The sequence below is a fragment of the Geotrypetes seraphini genome, chromosome 19 (assembly GCF_902459505.1).
Source record: "Geotrypetes seraphini chromosome 19, aGeoSer1.1, whole genome shotgun sequence".
Lineage (NCBI taxonomy): Eukaryota > Metazoa > Chordata > Amphibia > Gymnophiona > Dermophiidae > Geotrypetes > Geotrypetes seraphini.
Genome location: NC_047102.1, coordinates 3,567,233 through 3,591,561, shown reverse-complemented (window position 1 = coordinate 3,591,561; position 24,329 = coordinate 3,567,233). Strand labels below are relative to the sequence as shown.

Here is a 24,329-nt window from a genome sequence, read left to right as displayed (position 1 = left end):
GAAGATGCTGAAAGGGGCAGAAGGTGGAAGGGTGATTGGGCCTTGATCTGGCCCATTGCTGGCTTAGGTGGGTTTTGTACACATGCTCTTTCCTCTGCAGACATGAATTTTCAAAACAAAAGTGTGAACGTACTTCCTCTTTGAAAATTAGCGCGGGAGATTTGGGTACATCATTGGCGTGCGGTCCGGGCCTTCGGGGGGGTTCGCCCGCCCCTTAAAGGCCCTGAGGGCACTGCTCTGAATTTGATTGGTTGATCAGGCAACAGGCAGATGCTGCTCAGCCAATCGAATTTAGCTCAGTACTGTCAGGGCCTTCAGAGGGGGTCGGAGAATCCCCAGCCCAAGGGCCCTGCTTCTTTTTTTTTTGAGTGTGTGTGGTTTACTTTTTGTTTGATACAGTTTGATTGGTTGAGCAGGCTGACTACGCAACAAATCAGTTCCTCAAGCAAAAAAGTAACCCAAAAAACCAGCTGGGGATTCACTGAATCCCCTGAAACCTCTGACCGTACGCCACTAGTGTGCATACACTGTCATTAATATCTGCTCTTTGGCGGGCCTACACTTAAATACTAACTAGGACTGAGCATTTGTTAGAATGCATACACTTCATTTGCATACCTTTTAATTTAGTGCAGGCAGAATCAATTTAATATGTGTTAACCTTTGATTAGCAGGAACAAAGCTGATTTGCATGCAAACATGTTTAACACAAATGTATGAAATGAACTGAAAACTCTGAAAATTAGTAGAAAAGGATGAACAAACTGATTTTTTTTTTCTTCCTGTGCACATCCCTAAACCCTATCCAGCTCTGCCTCCTAGCACATTGCTTCTCAGTGAAAATGTATAGACATACACAAGTTATATGATTGTGCATATGTTTCCCTGCATATCAGATGTACTCATTCATAAATGTATATTTCTTTGGGCCTGATTCTCAAAACGGCGTCCCGATTGTAGGCCGCAAGGCAGCGCTGGGCATCCTACGCTGTTTAACAGACCAATTGTGACCCACATTTTTTTTAAATTGATGAGGCGAACAACGCCTACATGTAGGTGTCATTCGCGCACATACGATGGTGTCTAGGCATGCCCAAGGACACCTAAGTCCAACGTAGGCATCTGTACAAAAAAATGGATTGACAGGCGACCGTTTTGCAGGTGCCTAGATGAGGCAGGCGCCACTTTCAGAATCGGGCCCTATGTGCCCAATACTCGGACTATGGGAGACAGTCCAGTTATCTCCTGTGGCTAATGGTAAACCCAGAAATTCAATGCCAGGCCATAGCCGGTGACTGACATTGAACGTCCAGGGCTATTTTAGCTGCCGGCCAAGTTATAATGGTCAAATGCAGAGCTGCTATTTATGTGGGTCTATCCAGTGGCGCAGCGAGAGCAGGAGGCACCACCCCCCGCATCCTCCCCTGACCCCCATGCCACACTCGCACCCTCCTCTCCCCCCTCCGTTTGTTCCTCGTTAAATCATTGCCAGCGTGACCAGCTTTTCCAGCATGCTGCTTGTGCGAGTGTTGACTTACCCTCTGATGTCACTTCCTGGCCCTGCAACCCGGAAGTGATTTCAGAAGGGGAGCCAGGGCTGGTGTGAGCAGCAGGCCTGAGAAGTTGTTTGCACTGGCAAAGATTTAAAGAGGTACAGGAGTGGGGGAAGGGAGAGCGTGGTGTGTGTGTGGGGGGGGGAGGGCAGAAGGGTGCTGATGGCCCTGGGGTGGTTCGCCCCCCTTACTATACCACTGGGTCTATCTGGCTGCTCAACTTAGCCAGTCAATCAGTGAATGTTGGCGCTAAACAGCTATGTCATGTGACACAGCCGATGACCGGGCTAGACGCTGAATGCTAATATTCGGTGGCCTTATCGCACTGAATATTAGTGATTAGCCAGCTAAGTCCAATTTAGCTTGTCAGGAGCTGTTCCTGGCCGCTTACATAATGCTGGATATCGGGTGGTAGGTGTAGAAAAATTGGAAAATTATCTTCAAAGTATCTTGACTTGAATAAGACAGAGCTTTGCGTAATCATTTGTAGTGATCTCCACAATGAGCACTTCAGGAAACGGATTGGATTAGCTGCTTTGTGATTGGCCCCATGCATGTCGTGGTGGTATGCGCGTCTACGGATATATAAAGCCCTGGGTTTGCTTTCATTGATACAGGTTTGCTTCCTAATATAACATAATTGCGTTGCGTTCTGCTGGTGTGCGTTGGTTTCGTTTTCCTTTCCACACAATAACCGACCAGCAACTGGGCCCAGTAAATTCATGGGATTCATTCGATCAGCGCGGGAAATAATCCCACGCCATTTTCGAGTGTCTATTTCAACCTCAGTCCTTCTACACCAGCATTCTTCAAAGCAAAGCTTGCAGGTCAGTGGTTGTGGCCATTCATACTCTGATTCTTATGGGAGCCAAGGATAATGAAGCCATTGTGACATCACTGATCGTGATTGGCTCTTAGGCACTGGTGGAATGAGGCATTATGACATCACAATCTCTGCTCTGGAATGTTGCTGCTCAATCTCAGCATTCTTCAAAGCAAAGCTTGCGGGTCAGTGGTTGTGGCCATTCATACTCTGATTCTTCCCTCTCTCCTTAAAGAATGACATGAAGATGGCTTCCCGCGGGGACCGGAACGGTGATGAATTTTGTCACCGTGTCATTCTCTAATCTGAACTGACTTAACTGCTTCTGCATGATATCTCTGCAGCACAATGGCCTGAGCATTGCTAGCTGTAAACACACAACAGGTGTTTTTACTAAGCAACCCTCTCTTTGAGTGGACACTGAGTTTTAATTCTTTCTTGGTTGTTTCACAGCAGAAGTACACGCTCTTCCTGCAGCATCGCCTCAGGGTAAAGCTAAGCCGAGTGTGAGCCCTACTAAAGATCTGAGAGGCTGCATTAACTCTCTGCTGCCCCGTGTGGTGTCTTTTGTTAGCTTGTACCTTTCTGACATTATGCCGCATTGCTCGTTGAGATTAACGGATGCAGGTTTTCAGTGATTGCAAATTTACTGCAGCTTCTCCAGCCTTGGTCCAGCATTCCCTCAGCGAACATGGCTGCCTCATCTTCAGCAGATGGGCTAAAACTGTCTGTGCTTTAATGGCTTAAAAGGTTTTTGGGTTAAATGTTGCAACACAGGGCTTGCGATTAACTTGGGAACGCCGAAAAATGGGGAGACCCAATGATCCACAGTGAAAAGAATTCACCGATGAAAACAAAACCAAAAACTGTGGATACAGATGTTCTGGAGATAATTTATTAAACACTGACATATAAAACCATGAAAATTCAATTTAAAAAGTACAATGATAAAAAATACTGCGCTGGTCAGAAAAATCTCAGTAGCGAAAAAAGACATCTTGATCTTGCAGGTTACAGGCTTCATTGGGGAGTGGCCATTTCAAGACAAGTTTGATTCTTCCTCTTGACTGGGAGAGACCAGTGAGTTACTGTAGGGGAGAGAGTTCAATGTGGAACGTTTAGATTTAAGAACCTGGATATGTCTATTCTGAAGGGGAAGGAAGAGGGATGGATATTGCAGCAACGTTTTCCATTTTTCCGATGGTAGGTTCTAGACAAGCCTACTGAGGGGCCAGACACAGGAGTAATAGAAAAGGTGATAAATGCTCGGAACAGTCGTGCTCTGGAAATAGGTGTAAATTAAGAGGGAGACGAGAAAGTTATGGCTGACCAGGTAGAATATGCAGTATGTGAGTAGGACAGACTACGGAGACCATGTTTAGTCCATGGGGCCTGCAGTGTACCTGCATCATTAGTTCCACTTTCTAAAGCCAGAGGAAAACCAGTCAGGTTATCGATTATTCAGTAATCTGCTGTGCTAGCCTGAAGAGTTCTAGACTTTGCTAGGGTCCCTCTCCTCATGAAACAAGCCTAAATTAGAAATGCCCCAGAAAGAGCATTTCTCCTTTTCAGAATGACATGTCAAGTTGTTAAGCAAGAAGGCACATTTCCATGAGGTGAAGTAAGTGTTCATCAGAAGTGGGTTTTTTTTAAAAAAAACAACTTTTGGTTGTTAACCCTTTCAGGACCATAAGGATCGTAGGCCAATTTTTGTGGTTTTGACGACATTTTTATGGTAAAAAGGGCTTGCAGATGCCAAAAAATTGATTTTTTTTGTGAAATATCATTATTTTTTTTTTTTTTAAATCAAACTTCTGGCTTATGGACAGTGTGGCAAGTGAATCTTCTCGTCAATCTGGCAACGACGCTAATGAATGAATGTCGGAACCAGTTTGTTTACATAAAGGCAGTATCCTATGGAATCCGTACATATCAAATTTAGAACTGTAGACTATCCCAATCAAAATTTATAGGATTTTAAAGTTATGGGACAAATATGTCCCTTGGTCCTGAAAGGGTTAAGGATCTGATTGAAACCCGCCTAGTCACACCTTGAAGTTCTCTGCAGGACAATGGAACTATATGTCAAAGCTGATGCCATTCTTTAGTGGAACTCTGTGAATGCCCAGTGCTTTGTGCGTGACGGACTGAAACATTAAAATAAACATTTGCTCAAGGTTTGTTCTTTTCATACAAATTGCTCTCAGTTTAGAAACAAGTCTGTTCAGTGGGGCAGTTCTTTACAGGATTAGAGGCTGCACTGCGGCTAGTGTACACAGTACAGAGGTTGAGTCTTTATCTTGCACTCTACATTGCAAGGTCTTTGCTGTTGCTGCTGCTTTCCAAATTTGCTTCTGTCCCTTCCCTCCCCTCCCTTGCTGCGTGTGGGCGTCTACTTCACAGCCTTTTCCTCAACGGAAACACCAGCCCAGCTGTGTGAGAGGCTGCCTGCTTATCACGCCCTTGCAATCTGATGCAGTGCAAGTTTCTGAATGCTTGCAGCTTCTTTTGTAGGCCTGTCTGTCTCTCATGCTTAATTAACATAGCACTGTCCCTGCCCGCTGGATGCAAAGTACACGCCAGACTGCATGGCCTTCTGGATTCCACGTTGACTTAGGACTGAGCACTTGTGTTTTTTTTCAGTTGACTGATTATGCCCACCTGATGAAGGCAAATTCCTTTGTGCCAACATGCAAATCATATTTGCCTATTCATATATATCAAAAAATCAAATGAATGGCTATTAAAATTGCTAAATGGTCAAATACTATCCTTATAAGGCTGAGCTAGTAAAGGTGGCCTGAAAAATCCTTTCAGTAGTGATTTATAACTGCTGAATTGCAGCCCCAAGCTAATTGGATGGTGCAAACATGGTCACCGCTCTACTTATATGTTCAATGCTTAAATTAAGACTGACCCACTTATTGCCCCTGAGCTACCAAATTACTTTGTCCCAGGCCACCTGAATTTCAGACTGTTGCATCCCATCCTGGTCCGCACACAGCTGATTTGAAATGGTGGAAGCAGGGGCCACCTGCCTTGGGCTAACCTCCTCCCTGATGGAGTGGGAAAACTTGGCAGAAGGGAATTGGCTGGGGAACCACGCTTCTGCCAGCAGAGGTTTGTCAGGTTTCAGATGTGTGCTTTATTTTTCAAACCTCAAGAGCAAAAGTATAAAAGCAACCGAAAATGAGAAGTTGAAATCCAGGATTGCGTCAATGAAATCTGCCTAGTCAAATACCAGCTGTAGTGGGATAAAGTTTCCTAACAGAGAAGTGGTTTTTCAATGTGCAGCATGGACCTGTACTTAGCGGGTGTCGGTCTGATGGTATCAGAGGACGGTTAATGGTACCATTTGCTCCTGGGTGATTTGGAAATGAAGTCCACTTTGGCTTGCTGGCTTCCTGAATGGACTGAGCCACATCTTTACGTAAACCTGACCACTAATGCACTTTTGGAGAGAGAACAAAAGTCTGAGGGCACCAGACACCCAAACTGGCAGGTCCTTCACATCCAAGTAATACCATGATGCACCGTACGAGTACATACATACGCAGCCACCTTTGTGGTCCATGACATTTCTGGACATGGCTGAAGTGATCTAGGTGTCTATCTTTAGGCGTCTTATAGACTATGGGACTTGGTACCACTTCTTAATGTGTCTCGTGAGGGATTTGCAGATGATCTTTGGACACTGCGCAAAAATTGAATTTGCGACCAGATCCTTTTCCAGTGGTTCAGTCACAATGTGACACAAGGAGTAGGTACATGGGGAAGACATTTTTCAAAATCATTTTTAGGTGTGAGACATGGACTGTTGCTCATGAATTTTTCAAATGTATTTATTTAAAATACTTGTAACCTGCACAATTCAATTGTTCTAGACAGCTTCCATATAAAAACATCCATATTACATACTCTAGTTAATCGCCCAGATAGGCCATCAGGAAATTGCCTTCATCTGCTACCTTACTGGGTTTGAATGTGTTCAGTAGTTATGTATACAACAGACAGCTTCTCACGTCTAGCTAAAAGTTGTTTGTATAATTTCAGCTTTTAATCTAACTTGAAATTGCTTTCTAATCCATTCCACATAGTGAGCGGGAAGCAGCATTGTAAATTCTGTATAGTCTGAGCTTCTCCTTGGATGGCCAGGTTGTGAAACATACCAGTAGATTAATCTAGTGGATTTCAGATGGTCTCTGGGGTTTGCTTTGTGTACACTGCATGTATTGTGTTGTAAGAGAGACCTGATGGTTGCAAAAAACTAACATCTGCAGTTGAGTAATGGCGAGAGCGTTCCAACCTACATTTGCCGAATCCACAGTTCTCCATTTTATCCCTCCTAATTTCAATATACTTGCAGCACAGTTCCCTTCTTGTTGCCTCTCCTCATTGACTTCGTAGTAAACCATTTGAAGACATCATTGATTGGGAGAGACAGGGCAGAAGGGAGACTGCAAGGGACTTAGGAGAATAAAAAAATGTTCAACTTTCTAGCCCACAGACCAGGACCTTTTGTTTCCTTTGTCACAAAGGGCGGCCATCTTGGATTTCAGTCATTTAATCCATGTTTTATCTGCAGATCGACAAACACCACCAGAGCAGAGATTCCATTTTCTTCAGAGATGGCGTCCGACGAATAGATTTTGTCCTTTCTTATGTCGATGATCCAGGCAAAGAAATGGAACGGAAGATGGTAAGTTCTCTTTGAACAGCTCATGGACTTCCCATCTAATGTTTGTAAGTATGTATTGGCCTTCGCCCACTAGAAATTATAAATGCTTTCAACTGGGGCTTGCTCTTTTAAACAGCTAGATTTTTTATTGCTGGTATTAAAGTGGTAAACAAAGGTCCCAGTGGCTTAATTACTTAACAGTGTGGTCAAGAAACTGGGGAGGATGTGTCCATTATTTTTAGACCAGATAGCTGCCATTCAGCACCACTCAACTCTTGCCCCTAGCTACCCTTTTTCTTCTCATTTAGAGGTGGAGTTTTGGGAAAGCTCGTTACAGAACTTGTCCCTGCATTTCTGTTGCTGAGGTTCCAAAATGACAGCGGTTGACCCCCCCCAAAAAAAAAAAAAATGGGTGAATGGAAAAGAGAGGTAATAGAGTCAAACACTGATGCAGTAGATGAGGACAGAAAAAGACCAATTTGTCCAAGCATGCCAGCTGTCTAATTTGTTCCACACTGCTAAGGCTGCCGGCTTAAAATAGGATCACTTGTAGAAAATTAGTGCTATTCTCTTATTATCATTGTTGATTAAAAGTGCAATCGTAATTATAAATCAGAACTTCATGATATATCAGAAAATCAGGCACATAAACATTGAACCTTCAAAGAAAACCCCTGGCACATCTGCAAGGAGTAGATGAGGCAGCCATCTTTTCTCAGCCGCAAATTGTCATTGGAGAGGTTGCATGGAGGCCCAGTGAAAAGGCGATAGCAACACTTAGTTGTACATGGCCACCAGCCAAGGACTATTCATGCAATGAATGGAAGATAATGTGAGTTAGGGGTAACAACCCTCCCCCCAAAAAAAAATCCCCACATAGTTGCAAAGGAAGGCTTAGGGCATTGTAGCCCATATGAGTCCAGTTCAATTTGAGCTGGAAGCTCCAAAGAGCTAGAGAAAGTGCTGGACCCCATTAGGTAAATGAAACACATGCTATCTGTCTGCTCTCTGCTTTCCTTTGAGGCAGGCAGTCTATGCTGAATCAGCTTAATTTATTTTTAACTAACACCACAGATCATTTTATGTATGTCAAGCTTGGCGCTGAAACCCAAAGTCCCATTCAGTGGTGAAGTCCAGCAATATAAGCTGAGACACATTTTAATAAGAGGCTCCTTGCTCTGGATTCAAGTTGGACTGAGGGGAAGAATGCATTTTCAGCCACAATCACATCATAAGATTTATCTGTGATGATAGACTCGGCACCTGGTATAGGAAAGCCTAGTAGAGCTGCACAAAGGTGGCTTAAGTAGTCTGGGGGGTGGGCTAGTAAACCATAGAGACGAAGACCCATAAGCCACTCTAACCACTGCATTCATTGTGAAAAATGTGAGTCCACCAAAAAAACCCAAAACCCTGTTCTACCGCCATATAGGTGGCACCTGCAGCCATAAGGACTATTGGGATTGTAGACAGGTGGGTATAGTAGGTTTGGGGGGGCTCACCATGACCTATAAGGGAGTTGTGGTGAGATGTTTATGTGGCACCCTTTTCGTGAAGTTCACAGCAGTGCCCTGTAAGGTGCGTCACTGCTCTGTTGCCATGTCTGGGTGGCCAGTCCATCACTTTGCTGGCCCCTCCCACGTCCAAAAGATCTTGTTCTGGGCATTTGGGACTTGGACGAGAATGTAGTATAAAGATCAAACGGCTGGATGTAGAAGTAGATGATTTTCAGGAAAAAAAATTTGTAAGTACTTTTCGAGAATGGACATTTTGCGACTGCCAACTAATGTCCTACATCCAAATCGGACTTAGACGTATGTTTTGATTATGCCTCTCCATATCTCTAACAAATCTTGGAAACATCCAGGTGCTTTCTCATGTTGCGCTCGCTGAATTATCGATAGTACTTTATCTTGTGTTTTCACATTTGCATGGTTTCCTGGTAGTTCTCTGCCATCTTTGACAGGTGCTAATGACATCCACCAATAATGCACTTTAATAAGGTACGCCTATGATTGAGGCTCATGCACGCATGCGATGTAGCTTTTCCTGGCACATGCGTGTATTTACGCCCCTTTCCTTGGACTATTCTGCGCATGTGTCGGTTGCTTTCTTCGATGACTGATCTGCTGGGATTTCCACAAGCCTCCTTTGCATGCAGATTGGACAATTTACCGGCACCACAGCAGCCCACAGGATTTTAACTGCGATTTTAGAGCATCGAGGCCTGCCCTGAATCCCTTGATCCAAATGCCGTTCTGGTTTTCACTCTGTTTGGAGTCTCCCTGCGCCACCTGCTGGCCATTTTGAGCTCTTAAAGATAAATACATGAAAAAAAAGAAAAGCCAGTTTATTAAACCAGCTTTATTTTGGATTTGGGTGACATGCAAGCTGTGAAGTAAGACTAATGAATGACCCGAATGTATACCAAGCTGGAATGTGGTTGGAAGGTTAATATTTCACTGTGTGTTTCCTCCTTCAGCTTAGAAATAACAAACTCCCCGTTTTACAAAGCCATGCTAGTGGCTGCTGCTGCGGTAACTGCCCATAGAGGTTTAAAGGGCTTTTGAGGCTTTTGCCACGCTGTAGCCACTAGCACATGAGATAAAAGTTACATGGTTTCTTCCCCCGTAGAACTTCCTGTCTGAAGTTAGGTATCTTTTCAATGTCACACAATGGCTGGTGAGTAAGGAATGGGATTAGAGTCTTCAGAGCTGTAGAGTTTTGGCTCCGAGCTTCCTTTCTTCAAATATCCAAACTTAATGGAGCTCCTACAGCATGGGATGGTCCCACCAGGAGGTTCTCGGCACAGCTGTGGAATGCACACTTTTAAGAGTTGTTAGTTCGAAGGCATTATGAAGGGTGATCAAAGCCCTGTCACTTTTGTTTCCCTTCAGGAAAGAAGAAAAGAATTTGAAAAACACTTGGAACTGTCTGGGCTTGAGCTGGAAACTGAAGACAAAAAGGTAATGTGACATTGTTAGTGTTGTAGCTCAGAATAGAGAATGACACAGTGACGGAATTCATCACCATTCCCATCCCTGTGGATAACCGCGGGAAACCATCCCATGTCATTCTGTAGCGTCTATCTCAACCTCAGCCCTTCTACACCAGCATTCTTCAATGCAAGCCATTGTGACATCACTGATGAGATTGGCTCTTAGGCATTGGTGGAATGAGGCATTGTGACATCACTGATGAGATGGGCTCTTAGGCATTGGTGGAATGAGGCATTATGACCTCACAATCTCTGTTCTGGATACCAGAGACTGTCATTCTTTAGTGTCAATGCTTCTATACCAGCATTCTTTAAAGCAAGGGTTGAGGGTCAGTGGCTGGGCCCATTCATACTCTGATTCTTCCCTCTCTCCTTAAAGAATGACATGAGGATGGTTTCCCACAGTGAACCCCAGGGACGGGGAGAAATTCTGTCACCGTGTCATTCTCTAGCTCATAGCTCACTTTTCACGCCGAAGAATTCAGCAGTATTCACTTGGGTTGTTGGGCACCAGGAGAGGCTTTTGCAATGTCTTATCTTCAAAGGAAGCTTGGACAGTTACGTGATTGAACGAGAGGTGGGCTGGGGAGGGGCAGGACTCCTTGAGCCTCCACCTTTGTGATGTCTCCCCTCTTTATTCAGAAAGACATTTCTGCTAAATTTCTAGGAATTGTTATGGAGAGCAACTGGCTTGGCTATGTTTCAATGAACCCCTTTGTCGTATAGAAAAAAACAAATGTACAGATTATTGCGTGGTGATATCATTCAGATTAGCAGTCATCCTGTCCTACTGTCAGCTTCTTCGTTCTTTACAATGGAGGAAAAGCTAGTTTAGACCAGGCAAAATTGTGACCTGTTGTGCCACACTATGAACAAGAGGGAGAGGTTGAGAATGACGCTTTGTTAGGGATGGCCGTTCAGAAGACTAATTATGGCTTTTTATCCCAGGATTCTGAAGATGGCAAAACCTATTTTGTTAAAATCCATGCACCCTGGGAAGTCCTGTCCACATACGCAGAGGTGCTGAACATCAAAGTGCCAATCCAGGAGAACGATATGCCTCCTGCCACAGAGAATCCGTTTCACTGTATGCTCCGAGCATTCAGGCTCCCGGACAAAGTGATGCACCCCGAGCCCGACTACTTCACAGCACCCTTCAGCAAGCAGAAGCAGGAGCTCTACGTCATCCACGACGAGAACAGTTTCTTTTCCCAATCCACGCGCAACCGAATTGTACGTATGAACTCATCTGCTGCTGCTTAGACTATACCCAAGTAGCTGTAGACGTCGGAACAAGCAGTGAAGCGCTGCTTATGAGTTTCACTCATCATGTTTCCTTTGATTGCGTAAGAGTAGGCTGAATCACTGTAAAATCTGTTCTCTCTTTTGATTATTCCGTAAGACCTGAAGATGTGTCATACAGGTTCAGACCGAGAGCCCAGTATCCTGTCTCTGGCAATGGCTGCTCTAGCAAACAAACCACAGTGGAGAATTTTAGTGGCGTTGTGCCATTTTATTAAGCAATCATGGAAATCTGTGTGATGGCTCGACACGCACGTATTTTGGCCAATGTGGCCTGCTTCAGGAGCCTTATTGCTAATGTAATGCCGTTTGCGTGGTGTAGCTAATGGCAAATGGGACGCTTCGTCAAAGTTCTTCTGAAAGTGGTGGTGAAGATTCTCTACGATTCTCTCTCCACGCACGATTAAGAATTCCGTATTGTCCTCTCGGAATTCTTAATCATGTGTGTAGAATCGCACGGAATCTTCACCAGCACTTTCAGAAGAGCTTTGACAAAGCGTCCCATGTGCCTTTAGCTACACCACGCAAACGGCATTACATTAGGCCTGAGAACCTGGAGAATTGGGTTCAATTCCCACTGCAGCTCCTTGGGACTCTGGGAGAATCACTTAAGCTCCCATTACCCCCCAGGGACCTGCATATAATATGTAAAGCGCTTTGATTGTAACCACAGAATGGTCAAGACCCAACACGTGGTAAGTAATATAAAGAAACAGAGGGAGCGTGGAAGGTATACAATGCAAGTTTTTAGATGATACATTTTTAATAATGAGTGACTCCTCAGTGTGGGGTTATAGCTCTAGAGCAAGCAGTCCTCCGAGGAGGCAAAGCAGCGCCTACGCTCAATGTGGCTACAATGAAACCAGAGAGAAACGCCATCATCGGAAGTCACTAGTGTGAACAAGTGACTAATGCATGATTTAGTGCACTCAAAACAAATCTAATCTAAACAAAAAATCATAACCTTCTACATTTCCAAAAATACTTTAAAATAATGTGAACCCCAACAAAGAGTATAGCAAAAATAGTTTTTAAAAAAATACTTCTTACATTATATATTGTCACACTAGGAGTGATCTTATGAGTCAAAACTAAGGGGGGGGGGAAGGCAACAATAACCCCCCCACACGCAAATAATAAGTGTTTCATTCTTGATTGCCCTGTTGGGTGCTTACAGTTCGCAACTCGAGATTTACGAGTTGTGAATACTGAGGACCTCCACATATCACTTATTATTTGGGGAGGGGTTATTATTGTCTTTTCTCCCTTAGTTTTGACTCATAACATCACTCCTAGTGTGACAATATATAGTGTAAGAAGTATTTTTTTTTTTTTGATCCAAAATGCTTTGACACATAGGCAGCCATTGAATCATCTATTGGAGATGCAAAAGTGCAATGGGAAAAAAAACAACCCTTATCTTGAAGTAATGCTGCATATATGTAATCAACCAGAAATTCATTAAGCAGCGGCGTTCAGTGTTTCCACACGCAAACATTTCTTGTGGTTGGGAAACCAAGTTCTGGAGGTATATGCTGGATTCTGTTCCTGTAATAGTCAACCAGAGCCTCTGTGAGAACCATGATGGCTTTCCAATTGAAGGTTCCCAGATGAATCCAACACAGTTGTAGATTCTGGACTTCTCGACAAGCCCCGGTCTCAATCCAGTTATCTGAAATTGCCTAATGTTTCTGCAGGAACCTACAGGTTAGCTTCAGAGCTGTTGGGGTGATCAAGATGACTCCAGAAGCAGGTTCCAGCCCTGAGAACTGGTCCAAATCGTTGGGGGTGATCCACATCCTTAACTGCCTAGGGGCCATTTAGCCCCATGGCTATCCTGGTCACCTGTAGTTCACCAGATCCTCTCTGGAACAGCTTAAGATTATTTTCCTCTTGTTTCAGGTTTACTACATCCTCTCACGCTGCCCGTACGGAACAGAGGAAGGGAAGAAAAAGTTCGGAATTAAAAGATTGCTGACCAATGGAACGTACTCTGCTGCATTTCCACTCCATGATGTGCGTAGTAAAACAGATTTTATGCTGACTAGCCTAAGAATAAGCACTGGATTTCCCTAAGCCTATAGACTTCTCTTTTAGGAAATTATGCAAACCTTTTTTTAAACCCTGCTAAGCTAACTGATTTCACCGGCAACGAATTCCGGAGTTTAATTACACGTTGTGTGAAGAAATGTTTTCTCCCATTTTGTTTTAAATCTACTGCTTAGCAACTTCGTCGCAGGTCCCCTATTCCTAGTATTTTTGGAAAGAGTGAACAAGTGATTCACATCTACTCTTTCCACTCCACTCATAATTGTTCAGACATTTGTTCAATGAAATCTGGGAGATATGTGGATAAACTCTCGTCCCCCACTGAATGAGTAGATCTTGTCCAGGCTAATTGCTGTCCTCAGAAAATAGTACCCATATGAAAACAGGTGGGGGCTGAATGTATTCTTGGGCTTTGGTTAAACTTTAACTGGCCAGAGCTGCTACCTAGCTTACTCCCCCCTCCTAGAGGTTTATAGCGCAGGCCAGCACGGTAAGTGCTCTGACGCTCATAGAAATTCTGAGTATCGAATCATATACCGTTCCGACTTGCGCTATAAACTCTAGTGCTGCTTGATAAAGGGATCCCAAATTTATATGGGCCTGTCTGACCATGCAAAAATTTGTCCTAATATTATCTGGACCTATTTGGATAAATCCTGCTAAATATGGGGTCCTATTAAGATGCGCTAACTGATTTAGTGCATGCTAAATGCTAAGATTCCCATAGGATATAATGGATGCCTTAGCATTTATCGCACCTTACTATATAGATAAAGTTATGTGGTTAAAGTTATCCAGATAGCAGACTTGGTCATCAGGTTCTGTAAGTTTTCTAAGGCTTGGTTCAGGTTTATTACATGTGCTTATCCGCTTAGGGGAAAAAATATGCATATAAGCAGTTATGCTATAAACGTAAAAGAGAGAAAGGAACGCCATACGTTAACAGGACAATTAAAACCACAAGTTTGAATCCCAGTGCTCGCAGACCACCAGATTTGAATAAATCATTAAACTGAGGGTCGTTTTCACTTCAAGGCTTATATCTCCTTTAGAAACCACATCCAGAATTGGGTAGAATTTCCCTGTGGATTCTCTTCCTCTCCTGCAAACCCTCTGAGCTCTTCCGTCCCTGCAGTGTTCCAGGAAGATTAATTCTACCTTTCTTGTTTTCTGGTGCCTGAATGTGCCACAGTGCCAGTACTGGATGAAGGCCAAGGACCCAAAATGTGACAGCGAGCGGTATACCCTCTACAAGGAATGGGCTAGATTTACACGCTTCTACAAGGAACAACCTTTGCACCTGATCAGGTTAGATTCACTGGGAGCGGCATAAGGCAGCCGCCTAAGAAGCGCCTGAGAGTCACCCACTGGTGTCCTATACAGAATCGCATCTGCCCTAATGGTCACCCTTATTCTCTAACCGGCGCCCATGTCACAGGTGGTGGTTAGATAATCGCGTTGCCATCAGCTGATTGCGGCAAGAGAATCTCCCTGCCACAATCAGCTGAGTGGCTGCTGCAGGGAACTCCCCCGGCAGAAGGGATGCCCACTCCCTCCCGCTGGAACACCCCTTGGAACTTCTGACACCCTCCAACCGGTAACACTCCCCATTCAAGACCCCCCCAACTGGCGACATCCCCCTCCAGACTCCCCCCAAGCTTTTAGACTCCCCACCCCGAGTACCTTTTTGTAGAAAGTCCAGCTGGAGGGATGCTTACAGCCTTCGGCTGGCTGGCCCGCCACACCAAAATGGTGGGCCTTCCCCTTCACGGTGCATTTTGGGATGCACTAGAAAAGAGGCCTAAGATTCTGATTGGCCCAGGTGCCTATGGGCGTGGCCTTAGGCATCTGAGACAATCGGAGCTTTAGGCCCCTCCCCGGTGCATCCCAGAATGCAAAAAGAGTAATACAATTTTCAATAGGATCAAAATTGAAAGGCTGTACAAAATTCGAACATACAAGTTGCTTGTCATTTCATTCATTGTTGGTTTAATCATGAATTGACAGTGTGACCGTTGGGCAGACTGAATGTACCATTCGGGTCGTTATCTGCCGTCAGTTACTATGTTACTAGGTTACTACAATGCTACAATGTTTCTTCCTGTCTTCCTTGCTCTGGTTAGAATCGCACGATGCAAAGTCACAATTTGTCCTCTGTACGCAGGAAGTACTATGGGGAGAAGATTGGCATCTATTTTGCGTGGCTGGGTTTCTACACCGAAATGCTGTTCTTTGCGGCTCTACTGGGGTTGATCTGTTTCCTCTACGGTTTGATCACGATGGACGAAAACATGAGCAGGTGAGAATTTTATAAGGCAAATGGGAAGTCGGAGTTGCAGGGTTCAGCTTGCATTGGTTAAACAGGTCCCAGAGGGTGATCAGTCACAGAACCTGAATTAGGGACTCAGGTTTTGGGTTGAAAATAGGCACCAAAATTTAGATTCCCGAACGAGGGGGTTATTTTCTCACCTCCATTTAGAAATCACTACTGGTTGCGAACCTGCCCCTGGCTTCTCCCATATTTTAAGAACTTAAGTTTAAATTGCTACTCATTTTCTAAAGTACCAGCTAACGCTTTGAAAACAGCTCTTATTTTCTCATCTGACAAGGAAATTTCCTTCAAAGAGGATTCTCTAATGCAGGGATCTCAAAGTCCCTCCTTAAGGGCCGTAATCCAGTCGGGTTTTCAGGATTTCCCCAATGAATATGCATTGAAAGCAGTGCATGCACATGGATCTCATGCATATTCATTGGGGAAATCCTGAAAACCCGACTGGATTGCGGCCCTCAAGGAGGGACTTTGAGACCCCTGCAGTCTAATGCTTCAAATCTACTGACTCCCCAGGCCCTCTAGAACAGGGATCTCAAAGTCCCTCCTTGAGGGCCGCAATCCAGTCGGGTTTTCAGGATTTCCCCAATGAATATGCATTGAAAGCAGTGCATGCACATAGATCTCATGCATATTCATTAGGGAAATCCTGAAAACCCGACTGGATTGCGGCTCCTCAAGGAGGGACTTTGAGACCCCTGCAGTCTAATGCTTCAAATCTACTGACTCCCCAGGCCCTCTAGAACAGGGGTCTCAAAGTCCCTCCTTGAGGGCCGCAATCCAGTCGGGTTTTCAGGATTTCCCCAATGAATATGCATTGAAAGCAGTGCATGCACATAGATCTCATGCATATTCATTAGGGAAATCCTGAAAACCCGACTGGATTGCGGCTCCTCAAGGAGGGACTTTGAGACCCCTGCAGTCTAATGCTTCAAATCTACTGACTCCCCAGGCCCTCTAGAACAGGGGTCTCAAAGTCCCTCCTTGAGGGCTGCAATCCAGTCGGGTTTTCAGGATTTCCCCAATGAATATGCAGGAGATCTATGTGCATGCACTGCTATCAAAGAATGTTCATTGGGGAAATCCTGAAAACCCGACTGGAGGGACTTTGAGATCGCTGCTCTAGAAGCACAAATAACTGGAGACATTTTGCATGGACATTAAAAAAAAAAAAAAAAAAATCAGATTGGTATGAGAGAGGTTTAACTTGGTGCCGGGCAGATTTTCCCCTCGCCCTCAAAAAAACGAGAACTGCACTGAGCATGCTTTTCACTCCCTGCAGCAAAGAAATCTGCGACCCCGCTATTGGAGGACAGATCATCATGTGTCCCTTGTGTGACCGGAACTGCGAGTACTGGAAGTTGAACTCTACCTGCGAGTCCTCCGAGGTGTCTCCTTTTTCCTCTTCTCCTTTTGCATGTTTTTGGTCTGGATGCAGGAATTGTTCCGCTCACCTTGTACTTCTCTTGCAGTATTCCCACTTATTTGACAATGTTGCGACGCTGTTTTTTGCCATCTTCATGGGCATCTGGGGTGAGTTCATTTCTCTTGCAAAGCTTCTTTGATCCCAAGGTGTTGTCCTGCTGTGACCCGTTTCTTCTTAATCACCGTATTTGTTTTATTCTCATATCATTTGAAGACGTTGGCTTCTTCTTGAACGTTCAGTTGCTACTGAGCTCTGCCTGGCTCTTTGAAGTCAGGTGGAATTATGGGGAAAAGAGTGGCTGCAGTTGGTCGTAACGATCAGACCGGCCCATTCTCGACTTCCTGCTTTGTTGGCGGATGGACCTGGAAGGTGAAATACCAGTAGGAAGTGCATATGTTTCTCGGAAGCGGGGGGGGGGGGGGAGGGGGGCATCCGCCCCGGGTTCCATCTTGGTGTGGGCGCTGCCTCCTGTCCTCCTCTCCGCCACCTCCCCCACTCCTTCCCTCGTACCTTGTTACTGTTTGCAGTGGAAGCAGAAACCCCAACCTGCTGCTCGCACCAGCGTTGGCTCTTCCTCTACTGTCACTTCCTGGACGTCACCTAGGAAGTGACATCAGAGGAAGAACCAGCACGTGAGCTGCAGGTTGGGGTTGCTGCTCACGCTGTGAATGTTAGAGGTATGGGGGAAGGGAAGGGGTGGGGAAGTAGTGGATGGGGGTAGGGGGTAGAAAAGAGGTCAGGGGGTACCTATTACCCTCACTACGCCACTGTTCAGAAGGGCTTTAATATTAGCATTTCTTGTGACTTTTTGCCTACAGTCACTTTGTTTTTGGAGTTCTGGAAGCGGAGACAGGCCCGGTTGGAGTATGAATGGGATTTGGTTGACTTTGAGGAAGAGCAGCAACAGCTCCAGTTGAGGCCTGAATACGAAGCCAAATGTACATCGAAGAAGAAGAACCCAGTCACTCAGGTAAACCGAAATAAACTATTTTCTTCTGTAATAAATGTCTCTTGAAAGCACCTTCTTCGTAAACCTTTTTGTCCTAGCAACGGCCTGTGTTTTAGGCTTGCGAAGCCTGATGTAGGTCATGAGTTGAACTATGATGACGGACCAGGGCAGGAAGTCCTCAGCTTGCATTGAAGGATCAGTTTCCCATTGAAGTATCAGAGAGGCATGAAGAAGTCAGAAGGAAGCCAAATCCCCAGCTTGCAGGCCCAAAGCTAGTTTGTATTCATGGGTTCCCAAGTCATTGAGTTTCCCCTTGCAAATTCTGCAGTGCCTGATATTGGGGCGAGTCTGAACTCCATGTACTTTGGTGGCGTAAAGTACTGGAAGAAGGAAGGCATGGGGTTCTAAAATCAGATCCTTGCAGGTTCTTCTCCCAGCCTACCCTAACTGATGCCACCCTTTTTATTCCACTGGCAAGCACCCATGTATCTGTAGATACCCCTTCTTGATCTCTTTTTGCCTCAGGTACTTCATTGGGAGGTGACGTGTCGTGCTTGTGTATAAATTGTAGTAAAGTAGAGCTGATGAAACCAAATAAGAACTCAAATCTAAGATGTACATGAGATGAGATTGAGCTCTTTAATACACATCGCAAAGTTCATGATCTCCGATTCCAGCAGCTTCTTTTGCAAGTCTCTTCTGTGGGCCTGGCGATTTCCCTGGATGTAGCAGATCCAGGGAAATGATAGTGTCCATGAAACCAAGTACATGAATGGTATAACCTCTTCCCGTTCCCAGAGTGGGTATTGGGTTGTACTATAATTTTTTATGTCCTGATGGTCTTGATGTTTGTTTGAAAATGTATAAAGAAAAAAAGCCCATATTGTGGAGCTCTTAATTATTGTCAGTCCTCGTAGAATGTGAGGCCTTTTGAACAGATCAGCAGAAAAAGATGCTGCATGACATGAGCTTCCCAGGCCTCCACTTCAGAGACTCCTACTGGTACAAGGACAGGAGGGTCGATTGCCTTCTATTTTTTACCTCATTCTCATGAAGACTCTACGAGTGAGTCTCCAACCTGTGTGAAATACTGTATAATGCTTCATAACCATCTCCTGCCCTAACTCTTCAGTTTAATGCATGTCCTATAACCCAGGTAGATCTCCTGAGTGGAAATAATGCCGAGTCCGGCAGTTCTTTGTGCCTTCTAGGGAACGTCATCCTAGCTAGGCCTGATTTACTGAGCTCTTTTCCCTTAGAAAATTGGATTGGGCGGGTAGTCCCATGATATCATCATGTTTATCAGCTTATTTTGTTTTCAATGACATTTTAATTATATATACCTCTTTCCTGTATAGCTAAGAACTAGACACGATACAACGGTGGAGGACAGAGGCTTTCTGATGGGTCTATGACTCCCCTTCGAATGTCTCTTGTTCTCTGCTGTACAAAATGAGCCGTCTCTTATACTTGAGACTATCTGATCTCACATTGTAGGAAATAGAACTGATTATAGAACGAAGAACTTTCCAGGTCCTTGGCAAACTCTTCCTGTGTTGGATGTCCATAATGTTTTGGGTAAGCCCTAACCACAGCAACACATTGCTCCCTTCAGAATAACCACTAATGCAATTAACCTTGACCGCCGGTGGGAGCTCTGGTTGCTTGGTAGGATGCAGTGTGACATAGCCAGGTGTGAGCAGGCTGCTCTGACGCTGTGCGGATTCACGAAATGCACCTGTTTGAGTAGGGTCTTAAAGAAGTAAGCAGTCACGTTATTTTGTTTGGGCTTAAGACTCCGTTATCGTCAGCCTAATAACATGGGAATGCTATGCCGTGAACATCTAAATTTGATATACTATGATACGTTAACTGGTTTTATACATTCAGAAACTCTTGTTTTGGATCTTCCCCTAGAGAAGGATTTTGGTAGCCATGGAAAGGTTTAGCTCAGTGGTTCCCAGTCAGGTTTTTAGGATAGCCCTAATGAATATGCATGGAGCAGATTTGCCTGCCTGGCACCTCCATTATATGCAGATCTCTCTCATGCATATTCATTAGGGCTATCCTGAAAACCCGACTGGCCTGACAGGGTTGGGAACCACTGGTTTAGCTTCTTATGGGTGCATTGATGTTTGCACGGCAGAGAGTAACCTGCTCTGGGTTTGTGCACACCGTGGCTGCTATAGGATGTGTCTGAACTGTGCTGTGCCTGCTTCACTGTTTCAGGAAATGGAGCCCTTTTTGCCTTTAACTAGCAAAGCTGCGCGATTCTGCTTCTCGGGATCCACGGTATTATTCTGGGTGAGCATCTTCTCCAATCTAATACTTACTGTGACATTTGGTTAGACTTGGAGCTGGTCCAGACCCAGCCGCTGGGGCGCGGAGGGCTCAGATAAAACCTTGCAAGGTCAATCAGATTGGATCTGTGACTCTCTACACAGTCCCACACTGGTATCTGGGCCAAGTCCAATGTGCCAAATGTTTTGCTTTGTTTCCTTCTTTGTTTCTCTTGTGCGCGTGGCGTTTTGCTGCTTGTTTTAAGCCCAGGGGACTTCGCTATTAGTGCGGAGGGAAAGTTATTTCCATAGGACAGTGTCAGTGTGGTGCACCTTAATTCTGGGCTTGCAGGGCTATTGCTTGGATGGGTTTTGTAAGATTTTCTCTATGGGGCTTCCAAATTAAATCCGAAATATGGTTGTTGGCTGCATGTGATTCTATCCCCCCTTACTCTTCTCTTCTATATATAAGTTCTTGTAAATCTTTTTTTTCCTTCTCTTCCTATATTTTAAGTTCTTGTAAACCGTGCCGAGCTCCACAACATCCGTGGAGATGATGCGGTATATAAACTTAAGGTTTAGTTTAGTTTAGTGTGTTATCAGCATTAATAATAAATTGACTTGTACTGTAATAAGAGACTTGTTAATATTTTCCTATTTATAACATTTCCTCCAGATTCTATAGAGTAGTGCACTAGAGAATGACATGGGGGACACATTTTTCTACATCCCCACGAGTTCTGTCGCTGTCCCTGCCCCATTCCTGGAAGCTCTGCTTTAACCGCCCAAGCCTCGGACACTTATGATTTTAAAGTGTCTGAGGCTTGTGCAGATGAGGACAGGGACAGCGACAGAACTCACGGGGACGGGAAGCAGAAATTGAGTTCCTGCGGGGATGAGGACAAATTTGTCCCCGTGTCATTCTCTAGGCCAAAGTGAAAATCTAGGTCTTGATGGCCCTTTTGAATTTTAAATGGCAGCTCTCATTCCTTACTTCGTCAGGCAAAAAGAGGTACATAATATGGGTGAGCTCATTCTGGACTGGGGGGAGGAATGGTTAAAAATCCACCTTGTGATGCGCGTACACTGTGTATTTGTCACTCTTAGAGTTGAAACTCAGGATGGAGCCTGACAAATGCCATCTTGGTTTTCCATGTCCTGCACCCAGGCCAATAGTAGGTTTACGTCAGCTTTCATCTCACTCCCGGGTTGTAAAGTTCCTTCTCCCCCTCCTTGGTTAGATTTTACTGATCATCGCCAGTATGGTAGCGGTGATCGTGTACCGGCTTTCCGTCTACGCTGCCTTTGCCAGCATCATGGAGAATAACCAGAGCCTGGAGCCCATCAGTGGCCTGCTCACCCCACAGCTGGCAACATCTGTCACGGCCTCCTGCCTGAACTTCATCCTCATCATGATCCTGAACTTCCTTTACGAGAGAGTGGCCATCTGGATCACTGACATGGGTAAGCTTCCCTCGGACCCTGGAAAATTTATTTGTTTATTCGATTTTCTATATTGTCCTCACAAGGGAGCTCAGGATGGTTTACATGAATTTAATCAGGTACTCCAGCATTTTTCGCTGTCTGTCCCAGTGGGCTCACAATCTATGTAATGTACCTGGGGCAATGGGGGGATTAAGTGACGACTTGTCCAGAGTCACAAGGATCAGCGGGGGTTTGAACCCACAACCTCAGGGTGCTGAGACTGTGGCTTTAAACACTGCGCCACTGCGCCTTATCTTGCATGCAGGCCTCCGATAGTCTCCCGTTGCTTCGCATATTTTACGCAGGGTAGATTGCATTGCCAGATTTTAGTCCCATGAAATATTTCCTAGATAGAAAGCTGGTGTGTCTGTTGTACCAAGTACTGGCAGGTGATAGGCTCAGGAAGTACTTTTTTACAGAAAGGGTGGTAGATGCTGAGAAGAACCAGGACTGTGGCTTAGCTGGTGCAAAACCAGAGAAAGTGCAAAGGCATAACAAAAGCGAAAATGTGAACTTTACATCCAGGTAACTGATGAAGTGTAGGCTGGGAGTCACATGGTCGCATCGCAACCTATCAGGACAGATAAAGGCCATCAAATCTGCCCATTAGCGGGTGAGTCATGCGGCAACATTTTGAGTAGAGGCTGCGACAAAACAGCTGAAATTTACTGCAGAGCTGTAATCAATCGGTGATGATGTCCCAGCTTGCAAAACAATCCCTGAATACTTAAAATCAGCTCCTAGATTCTCTCCTCTCTGTGTTTCCAAAACAGAGATTAGCCTAGAAGGGCCCCTGAAAATGTACTCATTAATGAAATGCACTGAACAAAAAGGCAAATCTATGAATTATATTATTTGTTCTGGAGATTCAAGGTTTGCACTAAGTAATTTTAGGTGTAGTATGTTCATTTCAAGGATGGGAAGAAAAATCAGCTGATGTGTACTTGATTCCTCAAAGGGGGATATAGCATGTAAAAGCATGAAAAAAACTAGGTACATTTTCTGAAATAATGCTGCACTTAAATCGAGCCATTAAACACCTCTATCCATTAACCTGTATGTCCCGGCAGAGAATTTTAGGGGCTTGCAGTGTATGCAAGGAGTGCCGGAGGGAGTTGTGTATCTGTTTGCAGCTAGTGCCCTCTTGTGGTTAAGATTTAGTTTGCAGTTTCACATATCTTAATCTCCAGGTCAATATTCAATGCGTTTATCCAAATAACTACTGCTGTTATCCAGATAAATAGCTGGTGCTGGCCACTGAATAGTCTTGCAGACCCTCAGTACTCTGGATAGTGCCTGGGCAGAGCAAAGGAGGATCCGGCAATTATCTGGATAGCAGTTTTGCTGTCATCACGATTTGGATAGTGGTGTTGCTTGCCATTCTACATGGCTAATTAGCATCACTCAGTATTTGAATAGATGCATCAGATATCTGTGTCTGTTTTCATGAAAACCCCCCAGCACTGACTGTAGTGACTGAGTATTGACCCACTCGGTATTAGAGAAAAGATTAAAGGCTTTTGCGGTATATAAATAAACTTTATGTTATGTTATGTTAGTTTAGATCTTTTCCCATAGAGAGAGAGAGTTGGAAGAAGACTTTGAATAATGCAGCACAAAACACTGCATTGCAGGCATGTTATTGTAGGATTTAATGACCGTTTGCCTTTGGCCTCTCTGCTTAGGTCCTTAACAGTAATGTTGATTTGCCCAGTGCGTGATGGAAGCACATTTAGTAATGTGGACAGTGGAGACTCCATTCTCGTAGTGGGAGGAGTGAGCTGGCCAGGGAAGGGGGGAGCAGCAAAGAATGTTGCTACTCTTTGGGGATTCCGCGTGGAATGTTGCTACAAGTTGGGATCCTGGAATGTTGCTACTCTTTGGGTTTCTGCCAGGTACTTGGGTCCTGCATTGGCCACTGTTGGAAACAGGAGACTAGGCTAGGCCTATTCTTGTGTTCTTAACCTGTTGGGTCTTGGTTTGCAGAAATTCCACGAACACATCTGGAGTATGAGAACAGACTCACCATGAAAATGTTCCTCTTCCAGTTTGTCAATTACTACTCATCCTGCTTCTACGTGGCCTTCTTCAAAGGGAAGTTTGTGGGGTACCCGGCAGAATACACATATATGTTTGGGAACTGGAGGAATGAGGAGGTACGACCCCCATGTAATGGATTTTGCACTCAGTCATCCACGTAGGAAGCCTTTTACATTTTGAATCCCACTGACCAGGGGTAAAAGGATTGACTCCTGTTGGCAGACAAGCTGTTGTTGCTCTTCATTGCCATTGCGGAAGACCCTCAGATTTCAAATATTTGTATGCTGTATTAAGGCAGGAAAGAGGGGATGAAATTTGGAATGTAGGACAATTTGATTCCATTTCTTAGACATCTGTGTAAAACATTCTTTCTGTTTTCTTGTTTCATAATACAAGAGACACATGCATAAAAAGATTA

General features: G+C 44.6%; 1 protein-coding gene across 8 annotated transcripts in view; it reads left to right on the top strand.

Moving 5' to 3' along the window:
- Positions 1–24,329, top strand: part of ANO5 (anoctamin 5) — a 74,060-nt gene that overhangs the window by 35,774 nt on the left and 13,957 nt on the right. For 5 of the 8 annotated variants that reach the window (XM_033928036.1, XM_033928038.1, XM_033928034.1 and 2 more), the window contains 12 exons: positions 6,962–7,075; positions 9,952–10,020; positions 11,001–11,285; positions 13,257–13,370; positions 14,596–14,711; positions 15,568–15,702; positions 17,015–17,120; positions 17,205–17,265; positions 17,977–18,128; positions 19,605–19,685; positions 21,628–21,850; positions 23,858–24,027. In XM_033928036.1, the coding sequence (XP_033783927.1) occupies positions 6,962–7,075; positions 9,952–10,020; positions 11,001–11,285; positions 13,257–13,370; positions 14,596–14,711; positions 15,568–15,702; positions 17,015–17,120; positions 17,205–17,265; positions 17,977–18,128; positions 19,605–19,685; positions 21,628–21,850; positions 23,858–24,027 (1,626 nt within the window). Of the gene's footprint in view, positions 1–2,836; positions 2,866–6,961; positions 7,076–9,951; positions 10,021–11,000; positions 11,286–13,256; positions 13,371–14,595; positions 14,712–15,567; positions 15,703–17,014; positions 17,121–17,204; positions 17,266–17,976; positions 18,129–19,604; positions 19,686–20,336; positions 20,412–21,627; positions 21,851–23,857; positions 24,028–24,329 lie in introns of those variants that run through there. The other 3 variants (XM_033928040.1, XM_033928033.1, XM_033928037.1) reach the window with 3 other exon arrangements.